This window comes from Indicator indicator, chromosome 16, assembly GCF_027791375.1.
Source record: "Indicator indicator isolate 239-I01 chromosome 16, UM_Iind_1.1, whole genome shotgun sequence".
Classification (NCBI taxonomy): Eukaryota; Metazoa; Chordata; class Aves; order Piciformes; family Indicatoridae; genus Indicator; species Indicator indicator.
The window spans coordinates 12153105-12174511 of NC_072025.1; the positions used below are offsets into that span (position 1 = coordinate 12153105).

General features: G+C 42.4%; 2 protein-coding genes across 3 annotated transcripts; one reads left to right on the forward strand and one right to left on the reverse strand.

Annotated features, from left to right (window-relative positions):
* Nucleotides 1-4329: 4329 nt before the first annotated feature.
* Nucleotides 4330-13943, forward strand: SQOR (sulfide quinone oxidoreductase). Of its 2 annotated transcripts, XM_054387759.1 has the most exons (10): nucleotides 4330-4487; nucleotides 6311-6562; nucleotides 6901-7071; nucleotides 7598-7651; nucleotides 9047-9241; nucleotides 10120-10329; nucleotides 10822-11005; nucleotides 11906-11973; nucleotides 12854-13032; nucleotides 13529-13943. In XM_054387759.1, exons 2-10 carry the CDS (start codon nucleotides 6329-6331, stop codon nucleotides 13584-13586), a joined length of 1353 nt encoding a protein of 450 aa, XP_054243734.1. In that variant the 5' UTR covers nucleotides 4330-4487; nucleotides 6311-6328; the 3' UTR covers nucleotides 13587-13943. The 2 variants fall into 2 exon arrangements, with proteins under 2 accessions (XP_054243734.1, XP_054243735.1); XM_054387760.1 differs by lacking the exons at nucleotides 11906-11973; nucleotides 13529-13943 and having other exon boundaries at nucleotides 12854-12948.
* A 294-nt stretch (nucleotides 13944-14237) lies between these two features.
* Nucleotides 14238-17226, reverse strand: LOC128972053 (nicotinamide riboside kinase 2-like). The gene is made up of 8 exons (XM_054387847.1): nucleotides 16920-17226; nucleotides 16637-16727; nucleotides 16191-16236; nucleotides 15875-16061; nucleotides 15577-15648; nucleotides 14830-14936; nucleotides 14531-14622; nucleotides 14238-14421 (listed from the first exon to the last, which is right to left on the reverse strand). Exons 1-8 carry the CDS (start codon nucleotides 16943-16945, stop codon nucleotides 14416-14418), a joined length of 627 nt encoding a protein of 208 aa, XP_054243822.1. The 5' UTR covers nucleotides 16946-17226; the 3' UTR covers nucleotides 14238-14415.
* Between the last annotated feature and the right edge of the window lie 4181 nt (nucleotides 17227-21407).

Sequence of the window (21407 nt, forward strand, 5' to 3'; positions counted from 1 at the left end):
GTAACTTGAAGCACACTTGTACTTACTTTACTTTTCTCAATCCTTGAGCAAAGTAATATGTAGAAAAACAGGCACTGAAACTGGACAGTCATATACCCACCACTACCATTGTATGTCTTCAAACCAGTCCTTTATGATACCAGCAGAGCCAATAGCTCTTGCAATTTGGCTTTTTTTTTTTTTCCACATATTCTCTATGCAGATGATTGAGCTAAAACTCATAGGAAGAACAGATCTAGTAGCATTCCCTGACAGTGTCACAGCAGTGCTGGTGTGGAGAGCACTGTTTTTATCCAGGTGGTAACTGTTGGCAGCCAAAGATGACCTGAGGTTAGGACTAACTCGAGTCCATGATCTAAGTGTTGTGCATGAAATGTTTTGTAGCTTTAAAGCACGGATGTTTGCCATACTCAATAACTCAGTATTTTTTTTCTTGGTTTTGCTCTTGCCTGTGTTTATCTCCATGATGTAAAGCCATGGAGTGTAAGAAAGGAGGTAGGGCACCCTGACTGGCAGTTGGGAAAGTTGTAACAAATGTATTTGGCTTTTACAAGATTGCAGTGTAATAAAGCAAATCATTGAAAGCTTGATAAAGAATAACTTCAAAATCTGCACTCACGCAAAAGCAATAACCTCTAAAGCAGTCATTTACAGTAGTAATTTCACGGTATCATTCACACCAAGATGTAAGACAGAATACAAGGCTTTTTTGTTTTGTGTGTTGCAATTAAAGATATGTCCCAGTACTGCGGTGAAAGCAAGATGATGAGTACATGTCCTGGTCAGCAAAACACTGTATCTGTAAATTAGCAATATAGTTTATTGCCTTGATAAGCAAGACTTCTTTCACCTGGGATTGAATAAAGTGTAATATCCTCCTGTGTAAATACAGCCTACCAGAGCACCCCACTACCTGAAACTACTATTTCACCCCTTCACTGCTCAACTGAAGTTGGTGGTTTTCCACTCTTCAAAACTGAGTAGAAGTCATGTTGGTAAACTGTTAATGAGAATGTATTTTGTACTCTGGTTTCCTTCTGTTTCTTTTTTTTTTTTCCCTTCCTTTTCTCTTAGTCTGGTATGCCAGAAGAAGAATTGCTCCAAGAAAAAATATCAAAGATGTGACATAAGTTGGTACTTTTACATCAACCGATGTAACTGGAATTCATTTGAGACTGTGCTTGCTATCAGGTATTCACTTTCCAATGAAGTGTAATCCCCATCCTGCAGAACTTGCAGCCTAAGTCTAGACAGAGATGTAGATGCTGTCCTGTCCATCAGTATAACTAAACAGGCCAGGAGGTGCATGTTTCAGCCTGTTGTGCAGATCTTCTCTGGAACTAGTATCGGATGTGCCAAGCCTTATGCAAGTAACAAGGGGAAAAGCATGACAACTGTGGAGCTGGGGCAGAGAAACTGTTCTTGTTGAGAAGTGCAGGGTATGATTGTATGTCTGAATGCACCAACCCAAGTAGTGCTTTGCAGATGGGCAACCTGTGAAGTATCTCATTCCCTTTGGCTGTTCAGCTGTATGCAGACAATGGATCAGCCTTATAGTAACTTCCAATTTAACTCCTCAACACTTTTCGCTAACTTTTTATATCTTTCTACACTTGACTGTGTATCAGCTGAGCATTTTCACCTGTGCATAAACCTTGTGGAGGAAAGTTGAACCTGGGAAAGGAATGGCCTGGCACATGGTTTGGATCTGTTGGTTGCTTGATGCATGAGAGCTGGCAGAAGTGATTTTTTCTGTCTGTTGCTCTCAAGGCTAATCTTCGTGTGACTTGTTTGTTTGACAACGTGACAGCTGTTATTACTTTGTGCTGTCACTATGCCATAAATAAAAGTTTTTGGGAAAAACATTTTAAAACTTGGCTCAGCAGTGAGCTGCAGTTAGCTGAATGGAAACAAGAGATGGCAGCCCTGCTCTCTGCTTGTACTCTTTCTCCATGCATCCAGGTCAGTTACACCCTGATTTCAGCTTAGGTCTCTTAATAGTTTGCCTTATTTTTGTTTCTTAATATTTCATGTATTTTTTTCAAAGTGGTGGTATTTTAGTCTGATTTTTGAGATTGACGAGCTGGAAGAGCAATTGGTTTGAAGATGAAAGGACATTTAAGGAAAAAAAAATAGATTGAAACAAACCCACAGACACAGCAGCTTTAATGCTAGTTCAGCTTTCCTTTCGGTTACAGCAGCTACGGTAAGGGGGTTTGGACTTTGCGAGAGGTCGAATCTCTGACTGAAAGTATCGCTGCCTGGCCGGCACCCGCCTGGCCGAGGGCGCAGCCCACAGGCTTCACGCACTGTCCGGACTGGGCCGGACTCCGGCCTTTGCCCGCCGGCTAGGCCGGGCAGCACCTGCCACCGCCGAGCTCCGCCCCACCGCTCCCGCGCACGGACTGGTGGCGCGGTCCCTCCTCGCTCTTCTCGGCACAACAGGCAGGCAAGTGTGGGGCACTGCCTTGGCATGAGGGAGCGGGGCCGTGGGGTCAGTCCTGCCGTGAGGGAGCGGAGGTCACTGCTCGCCCTGGTCAGCGGGGCCGAGGCGGCCGGCCCAAAGACGGAGGCAGCCTTGGCCCCGGGCAAGAGGGCCCGACCCAGCCATGCCCGGCGGCCAGCCCGCGGGCTCCGGGCTCTCCGTCGGCAGCAGCAGTCTCGCTGCCGGGGAGACAGCGGAGCGGACGGGGAAACAACCCCACTTTGGGGATTCCTGCAAGACTGAGCACCTCTGAGCTCGGGGATGGGCGAGGACAAGCGGGGTGCAGCAGAGGCCATCGCTGCACGGTTACGTCCCCAGCAGCAGCGGGCGCTGCGTTGTGCAGTGCCTGACCTTGTGTGTGTGTATAGGTGGACTTACCCAAAGGTAGCACCTATCGGGGCTGGTTTTGCAGCCCCTGGTGCTTCGGGACGTCCCGCAGTGACGGGAAGAGGTGAGCGCTGCCGCCCTGGCTCGGAGCTGTAACCCTGTCTGTCACTGTCCGGAGCTTGATGTGGGCATGCGAGCTTCGCAGCGGGATCAGCTGCCTGCCGGGCCGGCACGCTGGAGCTGCTGAGTGTTTGTTCACAGGAGGAATGTTTAAACTGTTATCGTGGCCAACCGTTTAGGTGATAGCTGCAATGATCTCTGCTCCCTACTAGGACTTCTCAAACTTAATTTGTTCGAACTCTCTGCAAGAGATGGTTCGTAAACTGGCTCAGTGAAATAGGGAGCTGTTAAACATACGATAGAAGTTCCGGAGAGGAGAAAACCCATGTTACTCTGAGTGTCTGCATGAAGTGTCCTGCTTCATGTAAATGTTTGCTCTAGGCACTAGCTGTGTCTTTGAAGGCTTAATTCCTGGATAGGAATCTGCAGAGCTGACAAGAGAAAGGCTTGTAACCCTTGCTATTCTACATGTGTTCCTTGGGCTCGAAAATGTACCTGTTCTGTGATAATTTCTCTCTATAGGTAATGCTGCAAAATCAATTGTGACAAAGTGCCTGAGATCAGTTAGTGGACCTGATAACTGCACACAATAAGAAACTGAATTTTGGTTCCTTTAATTAACCACTTCTCTTGGGATTTGCCAGTGTTGTATTTCTGACTTGTTGTCCATGTCTTTGTTGCATAGAGGTTGGTTTTATTTATGGACATTAATACAAGGAAAGCTGTAGCCAAAGATAATTTTGTACTTTGAGCTTGTTTATAGGCATTGGTAGAATAGATTTGTCTCTCTTGGTGACAGAACCAGTTTTAAACAGCAAAACTGATTCAAATTAAGTAGAGCCATCACTAAGGTTGGGAAGTATACTCTAGGCTTTACCTTTCTAAGCAGTGCTCCAAGACTTCTACCCAGATCTTCATTAATAATGCGATTTCATGCTGTATAAGGCTTATATCAACCTTCATGTTTTGTTGTGCATAGTTTAAGGGATGATGGATGAGTGTGTTATGTGTTAAAATTTCAGTTCAGTCCAGTAGGCTAATTATGATTTTTCCCTTTTGCTTTCATTTTTGTTCTGTAATTCCTCTGTTCCTTTTTGTCCAGTGTCCAGAGCAGAGGGTTGATGTGTTGTTGACTGATTCCATCATACAGCTGTTCTGGATTTTCCTGTTCCTTTTTAAAACAGCTGTCTACAAATGGCAGTTTGTTTCTGTATACTCTGAAACAGTTTAGAAACAACGTAATACTGCATTCTCATCAATTAGACTGCTGTTAGTTAAGACATGTGTGCTTACAAGTGTGTTTACTTCAAAATTTGGTCAGAGTGGGTGATTATTCCTCAGTTAGCACTACAAATTAGCCTTGTTCTCCATGTACAGACATGCCATGTGTTGTCAGCCTGTTCTGTGTTTAAGAAACCCAAAGCAAAAATCTGCATTCATGAGCTTCCGCAAGCAGGATGTCCTTCTTAAAACCGTCTCCCAAACAAGTTGCAAAACTTACTGTTCACAGTTCATCTCTCTCCGACTTGGAGAAAGCAGGACACATCTCCATCAGGTAACGTTTGTTTCTAGAGCTAGAACAAATATTCTGCCCTTGCTTGAGCAGTTTGTCCATATCTTTAACTGCCTGCGCTAGACGGATCGTAAATAGCATTCTAAAGTGAAACTAACTTATTCTAGAGTTCTGTTTTGAATAGGAAGGGGGATGGGAAGAATACGCCTGCATCTTGGAAACTTCCTGTAAACCAAAATTATTAAAACTGGTTTTACAATGGACACCTTTAAGATTTTTCCTGCTCTGTCCCAAATTAACTGTATTGTAGAGGTTAGTAATGTGGCTTCATAACGAATTCGAAGTACATGGAGGTGAGGAATGTTAAGATAGCTTGTGAATGTGCAGAATTAATTGCTCAACTGCATCTAGCTTGGTGGAGAATTTTGAAGATGACCTTGGATGATTGTCTTTAAAATATTTATTTGAGATTTCTAGTAAAGTTTTCAAACTCCTGTCTGTAAGTACCATAAACGAGTTCTACCCTTGTTAAGTGAAAAATCTGGAATTCTTGTCTGATGACTCAAGGAATTAAATGAAGGGATACAGCACACAGGAACATCTTGTCATAGGTTGTTTTTCAGGTTATAATGCTTACTCATTCTTTACTGGCAATGTGGCAATAAGGAACTGAATTAGAAGGAGCTTATATCTAATTAATCACTGAAAAGCTAAAACCTGATACTTGGCGTGTGGAAACAGTTTCAGAAGAGGAAAAGTTCACTTTAGCAGAGGGAGGGAAAGGTGAGATCACCTTCACTGTCTTGTAGGTAACACAGTTGCATATTCAGTGCTACAACTGCCAAGTTGTATCACACTTTAGAGTTCTGGCTCCAACTTGTCAAGTGACAGGGTACAGCTTTAGCAAAGATATGTATGAGCCTTTGACTTTCTTTTCCAGCTACTTTGCTGATGTAGAAGTGAAGAGGTGACTATGAATAAAAAACTAAGTATTTTTTGGGTATACTCAAAGGTCCCAGATAGAGGAGTATGTAAATTATTATTTAATTGAACTTTGTTTTCCTATCAAGCTTAGAATCACAGAATGTTAGGGGCTGGAAGGGACTTTGAAAGATCATCTAGTCCAACCTCCCTTGCTGGAGCAGGATCACATAGGAACACAGTCCAGGTGGGCTTTGAGTGTCTTCAGAGAAGGAAAGACTTCACAGCCTCTCTGAGCAGCCTGTTCCAGGGGCCCACAATGTCTCCTGAAAGAATACACTAATACACATTCAATACACTAATACACACTCAAAGCACCATGGCATGCTTACCCTAATGGCTCGCCCGCCCGAGACAGCAGGGAAATGGTATATGCCTGATTTGTGCATATGCTGGTGTATCCTAACATTAAAATATAAGTGTAATGATGTGTTTGGCTGACATATTACAGTTAGTTGCATGGCACTCTATGTTCACAATACGACCTTCAGTATTTTAGTGATCTGCAACACCTATCAAATTCTTGTTTCTTCTTGCAGCACTCATCTCTTCAGGATTTTACCATTACAGCTGGAATTACAGCATATGCACTGCTTCTGCTGTAGGATCAGATACACTTTTCTGCTATGATAACCAGAAAATGTTCTTATGCTTTGTTAGAATTAATTTGCTTGTATGAAATTTCAATTTCCTGGCACAGGCCATTATTAACCTTTTTTGCTTTTTTCTTCTCCAAACTGACTACAATCCATTTGTGCAATTAGTGGTTTAGCTGCAACAGAGATTTAGTCATATAATTCTTGCATTGAAGACATATCCAGGCATATAAATTAATATGAATTCTACTTTCTGTAATTGTTACTGTGCTTCTCCTTGTCCTGTAGCTTCCTGCTTACTGAAAGATGTCAGCAGTTGGAATAGTGTCCTCCTGTTCCTGTCTCCATCCTGGTATATGGCTGCTGAAACCAGGAATGCACAAGATGAGCTTCTTTGGCTTACACACAGCAACCAAATGTGCTGCCAAGGATTGTTACGAAGTACTTGTGTTGGGTGGAGGCACAGGTGGAATTGCCATGAGTGCTCGGATGAAGAGGAAAGTAGGGGCAGGAAATGTGGCCGTTGTTGAGCCAAGTAAGGTAAGCCTTCCTCAGCTGTAAAGCATTGAAAAGAATAGGCATTTTACATATGTGACCAAATCAGTCTCCTTCTCATCTCTCTCCAACCCCATGTTTTAAAGAATGAAAAGGAAGCCAACTAGCCATCTTTTAGAAGGCTTTGCATGAGGTTTGTTGCTTCGTGATAGAGATGCATGCATGCTTCCAGCTTTGTCTTGTAGAACTCTTGGTTAGTTTTACAGCTTCTTTTGTTAAGAATAACAGAATGTTAAAAGCACACTGCTTCCTATTTGGAGAGCTGTGTCTTCATCTTTAACTCCCTTTAAACAGATCTGAAATGTCCATTTGAACGTTTTCAGACTCATTACTATCAGCCACTGTGGACCCTGGTTGGTGGTGGTGCAAAGCAGCTGGCAACCTCTGCTCGTTCAACAGAAAGTGTTATGCCTAAAGGTGTTGAATGGATCAAATCTCGAGTTACAGCACTGGATCCAGATAAGAACTGTGTCTGGCTTGAGAATGATATCAAGGTAATAATGTAAAATTATTATTATTTTGTTTTATTTTTATGTAATCTGTGCAATGAGTTGTCTGTCTACCTCCTGCAGGTCCCTTTGGAACTGCCTATGGAACGAGACCTTCCTCCAGCATCTAGGAGGCCAGGAAATTCCATTTTTAGTCTTATGAGAAGTACTTGATCCTAAAATCTGTTTCTGTCAAAAATTGTTGTAGATAACTAAATTAGAATAACATCAATTTAAAATACCACTTAACATAAATACTTTCCCTACTTATTGTGAAGAGAACACAAAAGATAGAATATTTTGCTCCAAACACTTGTTTTTGGTGTGTAACAAACACTGCATATATAACTTGTAATGTATTTAGCATTTCAACTATACATTGTTCTTAGAACTTAACATTTACCTTACTAATGCTCACCATATCTCCTTCCCTTAGGAGTCTGTTGCTGCCAGATAACTTTAGTTTGCTTTGAGGTAATGTTTCGGGTTTTGTCTAAAATAATGTTGGTTTTTTTTCTCCTTTACACAACAGCTATCTTACAAGTATCTGATAATTGCCCTTGGGATTAGTCTGCAATATGAAAAGGTATTTGTTTAACAGTAATCATATTTACCATAGTTTTAATGGCATCATGTACCCTTATGTTTCACTAAAGTAAGTGGCTTTTCAGTACACTATTTTTTACTGCAAGATATTAAATTATAATATGAATTAAGAGCCAGAAGACAATCTAATGCCTTTACTCCTTCCACAGATCTCTGTGTAATAACCCAAATTACCACTGGGAAGGTCTTCTAAGACAGCTTTGTTACATCTCTGTGGTAATATTAGCACATGAGGCAGCAAGATATATCTAGAACTTAAAGACAGAGTGTAATAATAAGATAATAAAGTATGTTGACTGTAGACTGAAGCATCTTGTAATAGAAACAGAAGTGAGGAATACCCAGCAGTCAGCAAAATCGGTCCTGCAGAATTCATTTGACCCACTCTCACCTTTCCTAAAGGATGCATTTCAAAAGGAACCATCTGAGTCACCACACTTGTGTTTTAAAGCAACCCAAAGGCACTTCCCATCTATTAGGTTTCCTGTACACTTTATACAGTGGCACTCAGAGGAAAATGTTAATGGCAGTGTATGGCACAAAAATTATCATAGCAATATACAAGAAGAGGAAAACAAAAAGGTGAGATATTTTAGCCATTTAACTTGTGGTTTTAACCTGATCTGAATGTGATGTAGTGCCTGATAATGTATTTTGAGTACCTGTTTGAAAAGGTCCCAAGTCAGAGGTAAAGCAAGAGCTAGTCTTAGTTAAGTGTGGTCACTCCAAATAAATTCTGGTAATTAGGTTCAGTGGAATGAGGAGTTGCATTGTGTTCAGTGACCCTCTCAGTCTTCATATGTATCTCCTAAGTACAACCTGATAAAAATTCAGTAGTAGAAGCCTTGTAATGCACTATTATTACTCTGCAGTGAACAAAATTCATATATGTGATTTATGTATCTTTAAAATTAAAGTAGGCAGTTTTATCTTCCCCAACAGTGTACTTCCTGGTGTGCAGACAGTAACACCCCCAACACATTGCTTTTTTTTTTTTTTTTTGGGGGGGGAAACATGATTTTTACTTAGGATGATGTGGCAGTGACTTCAGGTATTCTTACTCTGGATTTCTTGCACTGGGCTAGAAAAACATGGGTCTGGGCTTTTCTGCACTGAACACTTAGCTTGCAGATGTTGCAGACCAGAGCCATTTCAGTAAATGTTGCATCTACTGACTCATTTACTAAGTTCTTATGGGAATATGGCAATACCTGTGTGATTGCCAGGCTAATTTTTAAAAATACCAGCCAGTGAATATGTATAAACTTGCTTTTTGCTTCTTAAATAGCTGTTTCTCAAGTTTGCATTTAATACTTGACACAGATGACAAAATTTTTTGTCATATGGATTTTAAACCTTAATTTCATTTTCTTAGATAAAAGGCTTGCCTGAGGGGTTTGATCATCCTAAAATAGGTTCCAATTATTCAGTTCATACGGTAGAGAAAACTTGGAAAGCTATACAAGAGTTCAAGGAAGGAAATGCTATCTTCACTTTCCCAAATACTCCAGTGAAGTGTGCAGGAGCTCCTCAGAAGATCATGTATTTATCTGAAGCCTACTGGAGGAAAGTAAGTATTTAACTGTTTCTGCCAGTGCTTGTTCCCACAGTTTAAAGGAAGTCTTGTTCTAAGGGGCTATTACTGTCTTTAAAAGAAATAAAAAACACACGAGGAATGTGATTCAGAATTACTGAAGCGTTTGGGTTGCTTTTTCTGTTATTGATGTATAATAAATTAAGCTGAAATTTATAAAAATAAGTATTTCATGGGTATTTAATACTGGATAAATTTGTAGAATTCAGAATTCATAAGGGAATAACTGCTTATCCTGCTTCTGCTGAGCTACAGATGCAACTGCTCTCAGCCTAATTTATTACTGCAGGTGGTGCACTAAAACAACACTGGCTGGAATTAGGTAATTCTTGTTACTTCAAGTACGTAATAGCTGTTGCAAATTGACTTTCTGCTAGTCTGAAAAGCATCAGGAGTAGTTTTAGCCAGGCTGTTAAAGCAAGCTTAGTGGAAATTCAAGGTAACTTCAAGTGCAAGTGTCAAACTTCATGCATGTTTAAGTTTCATGAGCTATCTACTGGGTTAAGTATCTGAATAATGCATAGAAGTGAAGGTTTCAGAAAGCTCTGTAATGCTAAGATGCTACAAGTGCTTAACCTGCATACAGCAGTTCTTCAGTGAACTGCAGCTACAGCCACCTCCTTCCACTACCAATTTGTAGTGGCAGTTCCTCTCTCAGAAAGGGCCAATATTATCTTGTCTGGCTTCTAACATTATGTGGAGCAGCTGTATCTTGGGATTTCTAATGTTAATACTTCATTAATAATTGAACTGCATTAATAGTTCTACAGACTCTTCAGTAGTGCATAGCTCTATTGTCTCTGCTAGCTTGTCAGTTTTTTAATAGAAAGGGCTAATTTGATTTCTCTATGCAGACAGGAAAACGTTCCAAAGCAAACATCATGTTCAACACTTCACTTGGTGTTATTTTTGGTGTTAAGAAGTATGCTGATGCGTTGCTTGAAATAATAAAGGAGAGGAATATTACCATTAACTATAAGTACAACCTGGTAGAAGTTCGAGCAGACAAGCAGGAAGCTGTGTTTGAAAACTTGGACAAACCTGGAGTGACTGAAGTTCATCAGGTCAGGAGCTTTCATGCCTCTAGTTGGGTCCTGTTTCTTGTGCACTGTAACATAACTGCTGCAATATAATAACATAATGTCTGCCTTGTTGCATACTGCCATGTCCTCCTGAGAGTACCATCTCTGACTTTAGCAGAAGATTAAAAAGTTTGAAACTTGAGGTGAAAGGAAGAAAAAAATACTTACTAAACTGTGTCTGGAGTCCTGTGTGCCTTGTTGTATAACTTGGGAGTCTCTCAGATATGTGGAGGAAGGCAAATTGCTGTTACCCTAGTCTAGATGGAGGTGACTGATAAGGTTCATGTTAATAAAAGGATGCACTTCATTCTAGATACTTGTTTTGTAAAAAACACCACAAACAAACAAAACTCCAAACCCACAAAACCAAACCAAACAAACCAAGAAAACCTTTCTGCACTGTTTATTGCTTTAGATCAACACAGGTGCTATCTGGTCTGACAAACCAGTTGTCGTGTGCTTTTTCTTTCTTAGTATGACATGCTTCATGTCACACCTCCAATGGGGCCACCTAATGTGCTCATCAATAGTCCTGTCTCAGATGGAAGTGGCTGGGTGGATGTAGATAAGGAAACCCTACAACATAAGAAGTATCCTAATGTATTTGGCATTGGAGACTGCACCAACCTTCCAACGTCAAAAACTGCAGCAGCTGTAGGTAAAGTTGCGTGTGTTGGTTTGTGTGTGTAATGAAGTGGGGGAGTGACAGCAAGGTTTGTGTTTAGTTTTACTCCTGAGGTCTTGACTTCAATTATTTCCAGCTTTCAAAAAGACCTAAGTCTCCTGGGCCAACTAATTAGCTACAGACCATGCTGATGCCATTAACCCATGGTTCTCTTGTTCCAAATGCCTCACAGATGAACTAATTCTATTTTCTGTGTTCAAAGAATAGCATAAAATGAGCTTACTGCTCTTGCATTCTGTCACTATTCAGTAACAAAACTTTCTGCTCTATCTTAGCAGCTCATGCATATGTGTCAGCTAACTGATAAGTCACTACTGAAGAATCACGTGTTCTGTACTTGTAGCCAAAGGGTACAATATGCAAACTCTTTAAGCATATGGCCTCACAACTAAAAATAAAAAGGTAAATAACAGGGTGGGAGGAAAAAAAAAGAAGCAAGGCTGTACAGTGTATTGCTGATGTAACTTGAAGAATGGTATAATCAACTACACCAGCAAATGGGGCTAGAATACTTCCTTACAGCACTCAAAATGAAAGAAAACTTCATGTGCTGGAATCTTAGGTGTTTGGGTTGACAGAGCAAGTATCATTTAACATAAGAGAATGGGCATAGGCTAAACACATACAGCTCACATTCTATTAAGCTTTAGCATGTTGAAAACAGTGAGGCCAAAACATTATTCTACCTTTTTTTTTTTTTCCCCTCTTATCTGGGACTGTAAACTTCCCAAACTGATTTGACGTGTAAATGATAGCTGAATTGTACACAAAAAAAGACAAAAAGGTGGCCTGGGTAGTGGTGTCTGTCCTAGTAATTAAAAAAATTGCCACCTCAAACAAAGCCTTAATATACTCTTTTTGTTTCTTATGTAGCTGCCCAGTCTGGTGTGCTCGATAAAACTATTTCGCTGGTAATGAAGAACCAGTCACCAGCTAAAAAGGTACCTACAGCTCTTAGGGAGAAGTTGTCTTGAATGTTTTTTCAATTCTTATGCAGGAAGTCTTGCAAGCAGCTAAACTGTGTGAACAGGAAGGCAGGAAGGGCTTTGCATGAGCAGCTGGGGTGCTAAATGACTAAATACTGCATGTCATAATAGTAATGCAGTTGCACAATCCATATTGATACTGCTGCTAAAAATATTAACTAATTCCCTGACTTCCAAGTTGAAAAATGTTGAGGCCAGTCAATATGGGTTCTTCACAATGCAGGTGACTTTAAAGTAAAATTCTTGACTAGTATAACCCCTACTCCAGGAAAAATCTTTCCAACTTGACAGAACTGTACAATGTTAAATTTGCCTCCGCTGTATAGAACATGATCTTTGAAGGAGTTAAATTGGAGGGTTTGTACTATAGATGTTAAGCCTTATAATCATGTTCAATTTCTCTTTGAGGCTTGACTTTCATTTTACATATGGCTTCTGAATCGACATTCGTTGTGAAATACTCTTGGGAAACTCTTACAGCTAGATTCAAGATCCCAGTTATGTACTGTCAAAGCCAGCACTGTCTCTTACCATGATGTACTGATTACAATAACCAGCAATCAAGGACACAAAGCCCTACTGATCTAGGTTAGTTCTAGTTTAAGCAGTGCCATTAAGCAAATCTATAATCTACATTTAAAAAAAAAAAAGGCTTAGTGTTAGGGGTTAATAAACTGACCAGTGGTTTAACAGCCTTCCACACTCACTGGTATTAATGCTCGAAATGCAGGAACTTCCTAGTAATTAGTTTGAAATATGTTGATGATATGACTTCTAATACTTCAGCATTTAGTCCTTTCTCAGATTAATGAAAAGGCGGTATTCTCCATTGCAGTACGATGGATATACCTCCTGCCCGCTGGTAACAGGCTACAACAAGGTGATCCTAGCAGAATTTGACTATGATGCTCAGCCTTTGGAGACATTTCCCATTGACCAGAGTAAGGAGAGAGTTACCATGTACCACATGAAAGCTGATATGATGCCTTTTCTCTACTGGAATGCATTACTTAAGTAAGTATTTAAATTCTGAGCAGGCAGAACTGTTGTGATCAGATACCTGGTTTTGGCTTAGTTCCTTAGAAGCAAAGGGAAGTACATCCTTAACCATGAGTAAGACCTCCACTTTCTCAGGGTGCCTCAATAGTAACAGGGGTTTGTTCAGGCAGCATAGGGTTGAACTGTGCAGGGCAGCCCTTGCCGACGGAGGTGGTTGAGTCACCAACCCCAAATGTGTTCAAAGGTAGTTTGGATGTGGTCCTTGGGGATATGGTTTAGGGATGAACCTTGCAGAGTAGGGTTAGTGGTTGGACTTGGTGATCACGAGGGTCTTTTCCAACCTGAGTGTTTCTGTGAAAACCTCACTGAAGCAAAGATGGTTCTCCAAAACAACTCCCCACACTCATTTCTTAGTAATGGTGATATCTTACAGGCGTAAACTAAAAACGCTTTTCCTAAACCTTTAACAGTACATACATAAAACCTGATGAAACCACCCTTTCTGTTCTAGGGGATACTGGGGAGGACCAGCTCCTGTCAGGAAGCTCATGCATCTAGGCTTGAAATAACTGCTTGGTTGCATAGTTGAAGGATTGGTCTCACACTGGATGAAGGTTTATCTTCCCTCTTGGGCCACCTCATAGATGGATTTTTTTTTTTTTTAAAGCAACTGTTTGTCATAAATGCATTTTTCTTCCTACGAATTAAGCCTTCCTCTGCTCTTTTCACCGATCTTTGTAAGCCAAGGCTTCGAACTACTTCTGTACATGCAGGACTTTGAACTTGCACTAAGTTACTGAAATCTTATAGAACAACTATTAATTTTAAAGCTGTTTTGTATGCAAAATTTTCTCCCCCCCCCCCAACTGAGTTGTATGCATGTGAGATCAGTGCATGCACTGGACTCAGAACAACGCCTTGCTAGTAAAATGGCCTGAAACCATGGTGGTAGTTTCATTTTTGAAAAGCTAAATGAATCCAGCTTTCTTCATGAAGCATAGTTACTGTTTAACTAGGTGGGATTATAGAAATTAATGCAGGCTATAGAGAGAACTTAAAGCACTATATATATATATATACACACACACACACACACATCATATATACCTACTCTCCTAGGATAGTTGTCCACATCAGCTCTGCTATGTTTTAGTCACACAGGTTAAAAGCAGGGAGAAGAATGCCTAGTAGTCTTCTCCCATTCTCCACTCTAAGATAGTCTGAGGCACAAATTAAGATGACAGACAAGGGGGAAGTGCTTTTTAATTATGACCATATGAAGAAAGTAAAATTTAAGAGTTGAGTCTTCACAGAAGCTGGAACTTCAGTGGCAGTTGGGCAGACACAGCACAGAGCAAACTGGAATCATCTTCACTCACAAGAACCAACAGTGGCCTTTCATTTCTAAATAGAAAGAGATACATGAACATATTTCAATTCAGTGCTTTATGCCTTTTAAATATAGCTTTAAAAGGGTCACCCTTGAGTTGCCATTATAAGCATGAAAACGTACCTGCATGTTAAGTAATTCTTCGATCTTATTCTGGATCTGTCCATACACATCATTAAATAGCTCCTCCTTTGATTTTGTTCCATTCAAGTGCACTTAAAGAAAGTAAAATAAGAGAACTGTAATTGAATGTTTCTGCAAGCCTGACAGATCCACATTTAAAGAACATGCACTTGACTGGTATCAGAGAAATCCACCTGCTTCCAGCTCTCTCATGCACTTAGCCACTAAATATACCCCAGGTTTGGAAAGCACTGTTGGAAAATAATCTTTCAAAAATACTTTTGTTACTAAAGACTTACCCACATCAACTCCCAGATCTTCCATTATCTTCCTGTGCTTTACATACATAGGCCAAACATGGCCATCAAACAATCCAGGTGGATCCGGTACAGTGTAATTCCTTGAACTTTAAAGTAAGACATTGTTATTCTAGCCTCAATAAAATGTTAGGCAGTTCATGCAGTTCTTTACACACTGTCTGAGCCTGTTGCCTCCACTGCAGTTTCTGAGCTTATCAAAAGTCAGTATCCAGCATTAGCTATGAACATAAACATACCCCAAATAAGTTGGAATTTAATGTGAGTACAAAATGTTCAAAGTACAAAAAGAGATTCCTAAACCAGACTATTCTTAACTTTGAATAGCTTAAAATTTTAGCAGAACTTGGGTAAAACTGCTGTCTGCTTCTTCCTCCAAAATGTAACTTTTTCCAGTTTGATGTGTTTCATGTGTATTAAGACTGGTGTATGTGCACAACAGTATAGCCAAATATCAAACCCAGAATAGTTCAAGACCTGGAAATCATTCCACTGGATAATCAGAAGGGGAAAAAAAGTCTGTTGAAATATCTGTGCTGAAAATGAGCGTTAGTCTCACATACACAATACTCTTGACAGGAAGCTTTTAGGTTGGTTTGCTGAAGCAAGCTATAGCCTTCTAACACAACAGCTGCAATTAGCATTTTCTTGTCGAAAAGCTTTAGAGAAACAAAATCTTGAATGGAGTAAGAAGTTACTGGGCTGGCAAGGGAACTTAGATACACTTACCTTCTTCTCCTCTTACACTCTTCATATGGAATGGAAAGAAAGTATCGATGGTGGAATACATCAATCAGTGGCCTGAAAAAGATACAAGTTTGGTTACAGCTAGACTGATTAACAAGGAAAGCTAAAACTACATCCACTTCCTCTATTTAAAGCTATCTTCTGACTTGTCATGCTCAAACTCCCCAGCAGTCAATACTAGCTTCTAACTTTGTTCAGAACAGGTCTTTTTATTCCTGTGGAGGTTTGTGTCTCATGTAAGATCATGTAAATCAAAATATATGAAGTTGCACTTGACTACCTGTAGGTGTAAAGTAGGAAGCCTTCAACAATAAGAATATGTATTGTTTCATCTCCTCCTTCCTTATCTTGTAAGATCTGTGCATCCAGTGTGTTGTTAATCCCATGAGAACGTTCAAACTTCACTGGGTTTTTTATCCAAGCATTGATGGTATTCATCATAGCTTCCATATCCAATGCACTTATCACTATGGCAAAATAAACAACTATCATCAAGAAGCAATTAATTATAGTATAGAAATAGTACCAAAAAAGGGGACATAAAAATAATTCAAGCTTTTGAGTTACACTTTAATAACGTTGTACCAAAGCCTTACCATCATACTGCTTAAAACCATCTTCAACTTCTATTTCATCTTGGGGCTGAAGCAATGAGAAAAAGGAAAAAAAAAAAAAAAGCACCCGGTTAAGTCAGCTACTGAGAAGACTGATACCCATTTCAGAACTCTAAAGCTACTACAGAGAACCTTAACCCTCCACCAGGTTTCTTTGCATAGAGATAAAAAGCAGTAGCAACAAGATAAAGTAACCAGCTCCTCTATCTTCCCACCAACACAAGCGCACCGTACAGCACTCGAAGAAAACTAAAGTCATCGGGACATGTTACAGCGCAGGCCTGCGCACCCGCCACCCCGCCAGCGCGGCCAAACCTTGCGGCGGAGGCGCGGGCGGGCGACGCGCCAAGAGCGGGCGGAAGCACGCGGGGTCACCCCTCGCCTTCCCCAGGCCTGCAGAGGGCGGCCGGGCTGGCGGGCGGCCTCACCTTGAAGAAGTCATCCTGATGCACCACACTGCAGTTGGGCAGGGCCTGCCTCAGTTTGCGGGTGAGGGTGGTCTTGCCTCCGTTGGTGACCCTGCGGCGAGAGGGACCAGCCGTCGGGGAGCGCCGGGGACCGCACATACCTTCCGACGCTCCCCGCCCCCCATCCTCCGCCCCACTGCGGCTGCGGCACGAGGGTCGGCGAAGGAGGGACGCGCCCCAGCCCAGCATCCCGGCCGGTGCCTGCCGCTCCCCTTATCCCCCTAGTCCGCTCCCCCGCTCTCACCCGCCAATGCCGATGATGATGTTCATGGTGCCTTCGGCAGCTTCCCGGCCCGACTCCTACCGCCTGTTCCAGAGGGGTGGGGGAGAGGGAATGGGGACCCGGTGTCTCCGGTACCGGCCGTCTACGTGCCTGAGCCGGGACCCGGGGCAGGGGAAAAGAAAGGGATTGGAAAAAGAGAAGAAGGTAGAAAGGGGGAAAGCCCAACGTCAACTGCTAAGCAACGCCATGGTCAAAGGAGGAGGGAGGAGCAGCACAGCTCGACCGCACCGCAGCGGAGCACTCCGCAAAGGGAGGCCCGCACCCGCTGCATGAGGTTTCCCCTCACACGCCTGTGCGTCCATTGGGCGGCTGCCGCCGCTGCAGCCAATGGGCAGCGCGCAACACGAGCGCCTCGCGACTATTGGGTACAACGCTTTCACTCACACCCGATAGGGTTACAGCGCGGTGGCTCTGTAGCGCCCATTGGCCACCGCACTAGGGGAGGACAGCGGCGCCAATGGCAGCAGGGTCGCAGCGGGAGGGTGGGTTCGGTAGCGGAGCCCCTAGTGTTGGGGCGCCGCGCCGCGGCCGTGTCGGGCCCTGCGTTTGCGCGAGGCTGTACGCCGCGGGAGGCAGTGGCCGCTCTGTTCCGCTCCGCCATCGACTGCTCCGCTGGGCTAGGTTCCTTTGCAGTGGTAGCGAAGGGTGCGCCTGAGGAGCCCGAGGCCTAGCCTCGCGCCATGAGGAAGACGGAGCAGGTGTCGGCTCCGCTGCCTTCAGGTTCCGCTGCCCTCCGCTCCCCCTGCCCCTTCCAGGGGCCCTTTTATCGGGCTGACCCTGCTAGGCAGTGCTTTCAGTCTCGTTGCGCACTATTGACACCGCCGACCGGGAAGGCCCTGGAGCTTTACCACCCCGTGCCTGATACCGGCCCGGTTTTCAGAAGCGAGGAGCTGTGCTCGCCTCCGCGCCTCGGCCCGCCAATCGCCGCAGTCGCCGTGGTCTACGAGTGTCCTAATGGCCATGTCAGAGCCGGGAAAGGCCTCCGGGCATCGCCTCGTTGGAGGGTTACTGAGCACGCAGGGCTGCACAGATTGAGAAGAGCTGTGCAGTAATTCTGCAGGACATGTGCCTCGCTCTGCGGCAGGGTGAGCCCTGCAGTTCCTCAGAGGCGAGTGTGGCAGCACTTGAGCGAACCTCTTCCACATTCAAGGTCAAAACCTGCCCTTAGGCTGTGAAACGAGGGAGTTGGATAGGCGTGTTGAAATTTGACTGGGTAGCTTGGTATGGAGGGTTTTTCTCCTGTAACTCCCAGGTCTCGAAGGCGGTTCCGTGTAACTGGAGAAGCACATGAGTTTCCTTGGAGCTTGGATTTTTGTCCGTACACCACCGGCTGCCAGTGGTTAGACCCCTGCAAAATGCAGGACTGGAAACTGCTGCACCCAAGGGACGTTACCTCTTCTTGCTATGGATTTTTCCCTTCTACAAAGAAATAAAACGTAGACCTTTTCTTTCTTTGATTTAGTCCGAGTTTATTTTCACTAACACTGAACTCCGTGATTTATGAGCTATTAAAAGTTCAACACGTTTACAATACCGGTGGTTGCTCTGATGTTTCTCATCTATTTGTGTTTTTTATTAATTTTCTACTGGTAAGATTGCAGGCAAATCTTGGTTGATTGTTCTTGCAGTAATTTTTAACTTCCAAACAGAACACCTAATTTGGTCTTTTGACTTTTCTTCTTTTTGCTGGAGAATGGAGAGTTAGTTAAAAATTACTTTTTTTTTTTTTTAAATTACCTTGTGACTAAACTCATACCCACTTTAAAATAGAGGAGCTGCCTTAGCAGTGTTTTTTTGTTTGTTTGTTGTGGGTGTTGTTTTTTTTTTTAAATGTGTGTGTCTACTTAGCTTCTAAAAGGAGAAACTTCAAGTCTCCTTAGAAACTATACTGCAATTCTTTAGATGAAGAATAGCAACACACCTAGATTAATGGAGGTCTCACGTAAAACTCTATTCTCAGCTTTCTATGAAGCTTTAGGATGGCAGAAAGCAAATAAAGAATTGCGTAGTGTTACTATATAAAAACAGAATGGCAGGAGCTGGAAGGGATCTCTGCAGATCAAGTCCAACACCCCTGCCAAAGCAGGGTCACCTATGGCAGGTCACACAGGAATGCATCCAGATAGATCTTGAAAGCCTCTAGAGGAGACTCCACAACCTTTCTGGGCAGTCTGTAGTTTGAGGACTTCAACTAAATTTGCGATCTGTATGTACCTTAAAAAAATCAGTATGCTATTTCCAAGCAGTTAAGCTTGCTCTACATCTAGATTTCAGTTGCTTGACTCCAAGGTTCTTCCAAAGTCATGGTCATTTATTGTTTTTCACTCTTCACCTTTCGCCGAGCAAGATGCACTCTTCAAGTTTTGTGCTCAAAAGTTATTTTAAACCTAGAAATACAAGTTCCACTGTTTTTTACCATACCCTGTCATTGAAATATATAAACATACAGGTGTCTCAGAATTTCAACATGGTGTAGATATCAAGTGAGCAAAGTGAAGATGCTGAGCAGACTAGATGCACAGTGGCTTTTAGAAAGGCAGTTAGACTGAAATATGCTTCTCTCACCTGAATTCAGTGCTGACAGCTAGAATGAAAAGGACAACTAGACTCAGAAGTTCTCACAATTTAATAACTTGGTTAAGGTAGAGCAATGCTAGCCTGTGTCTTTCCACTCACTGTCTTTCACTAATAGTGAAAGGATTTGTCACAATCAGACCTTGAGATTGGCAGGCACCTCTCTCGTCTATGGAAAGGGAGAATTCCTTTGTTTTGATTCAGGGAAACAGTTTTCACTTCATATCAAATTGGTATTTTGTAAGTAAAATAGAAGAATATTTTGGACACTTTTTAATAGACAGTAGTGATTGAAGAAATGGAGTGTTATGCTCAGTAGAGTGTTATCTAAACATTGATAAAGCTTTGGGGTGCTTTAAGGCTACGGACTCCAGAATGTCTGTGCATCCTGCCCATCGCATTCAACATCTGTGTCCGCGTGTGCTAGCCATTTCCCTGGCCCTTTGTCTCTCTCTCCTCAATGATACTGCTGCGATGGTGAAAAATAGAGAGATAGAACAACAGGATATTGTCCAGTTCTGGTCTGTGTGCCAACAGTGACAAAATGTTGTTTTCTCCACAGTTGGAGGATTCTTGTTGGCCGTTATTAGTCTGGGATGAGCCTGAACACATTAAGATGTTTTTTAAATTCATCCAATTAGAGTGCAAACCTTGAGTCTCTGGGAAGAAGGTGGTGTCCCATGCCCCAGCACAGACATTCCTGTCCTGGAGGATGACACTCTGACTCACACAGAGGAAAAGAGTTCTGTTGTCAGGCATAACAGGAAGATGTCCAGCACTGCTGTGTGCCAGGAGGACACCTGCAGAGCTGCCGCAGGGGTGGAAGTGAGCCACAGGCTCTATGGATAGTGCTGAGAAAGCTGCACGGCTGCACAACGCTGACGCCAAACTAGGGCGCTATTTTTGGTTTCCGTTCTGCTTTTCTGACACCTGTAGGTAAGCGTGAACTGCACAACAGCCTTCTGCAGCACCTTACAGGGAGAAAGAACCATCACAGGGCATGGGAACACAGAGAAGCATTAATTATGACCCAGGAATATGAACTGTAAGCACACTGGAGTTGCCAAGACAGGACCTGGTTGTGTGCCAGAGCTTGAACGAGGACAGACCATTCTCTCAGGAGTCCTTGGGAGCAGCAGGTAACACCCAGGCATGCGTGGAGCCCCACAGAGGTAGATGGCCAGATGCTTGGGGGTACAGTGGGAGGAGAGTGGGTGCTCAACTGTTTTTTTTTTTTTGGCATGGGGAATATTTCTCTAATTTGATGCTTGTTTCAGTCAGTCTGCTTTCAGAATAGGTTCTTGGCGTGCAGTGACACACTTCACGATTTTTAAGAAAACCTTAGCTCTACTACAGTCTCCTTGACATGAAATAAGCCCCAAAAATATGCACCTAATGTGAAGTGTAGGCAAAAGCTTCAGCTTCTGTATGTTTTTATGCTTGTGTGGGCCACTGTTCCTTCTTTGCTGCACTCAAACAAGGAATCAGTGGTGATAAAGTCAGTTTGAGAATATGAAGTGAGAAAAAACCTATAATTGTGTCAGATAATGAGTTGTATTAGAACCACCCAGGATAAAATGGAATAGTACAGGAAACATTCTTCAGGAATGTATCACATATGCCACGTAAAGCTAACATGCAAATGTAACAAATGCTTTGAAAGATAAATGGCAGACATTTAAAAAAAATGCTTGAAGTGTGAGAAGTGATCAAGTGTAAGAAATTACAAAGGTGAAAGAAATAGAAGTGCTAATTACATAATTGCAGAACTGTAAGAAATTGTAGAATTGTAAGAAATGCCTGTGAAGGGGAAATCGGATGTTGAGTGATTGTAAAGACTCCAGTGGAGGTTCACTAAAAAGTGGTGAGGGTTTT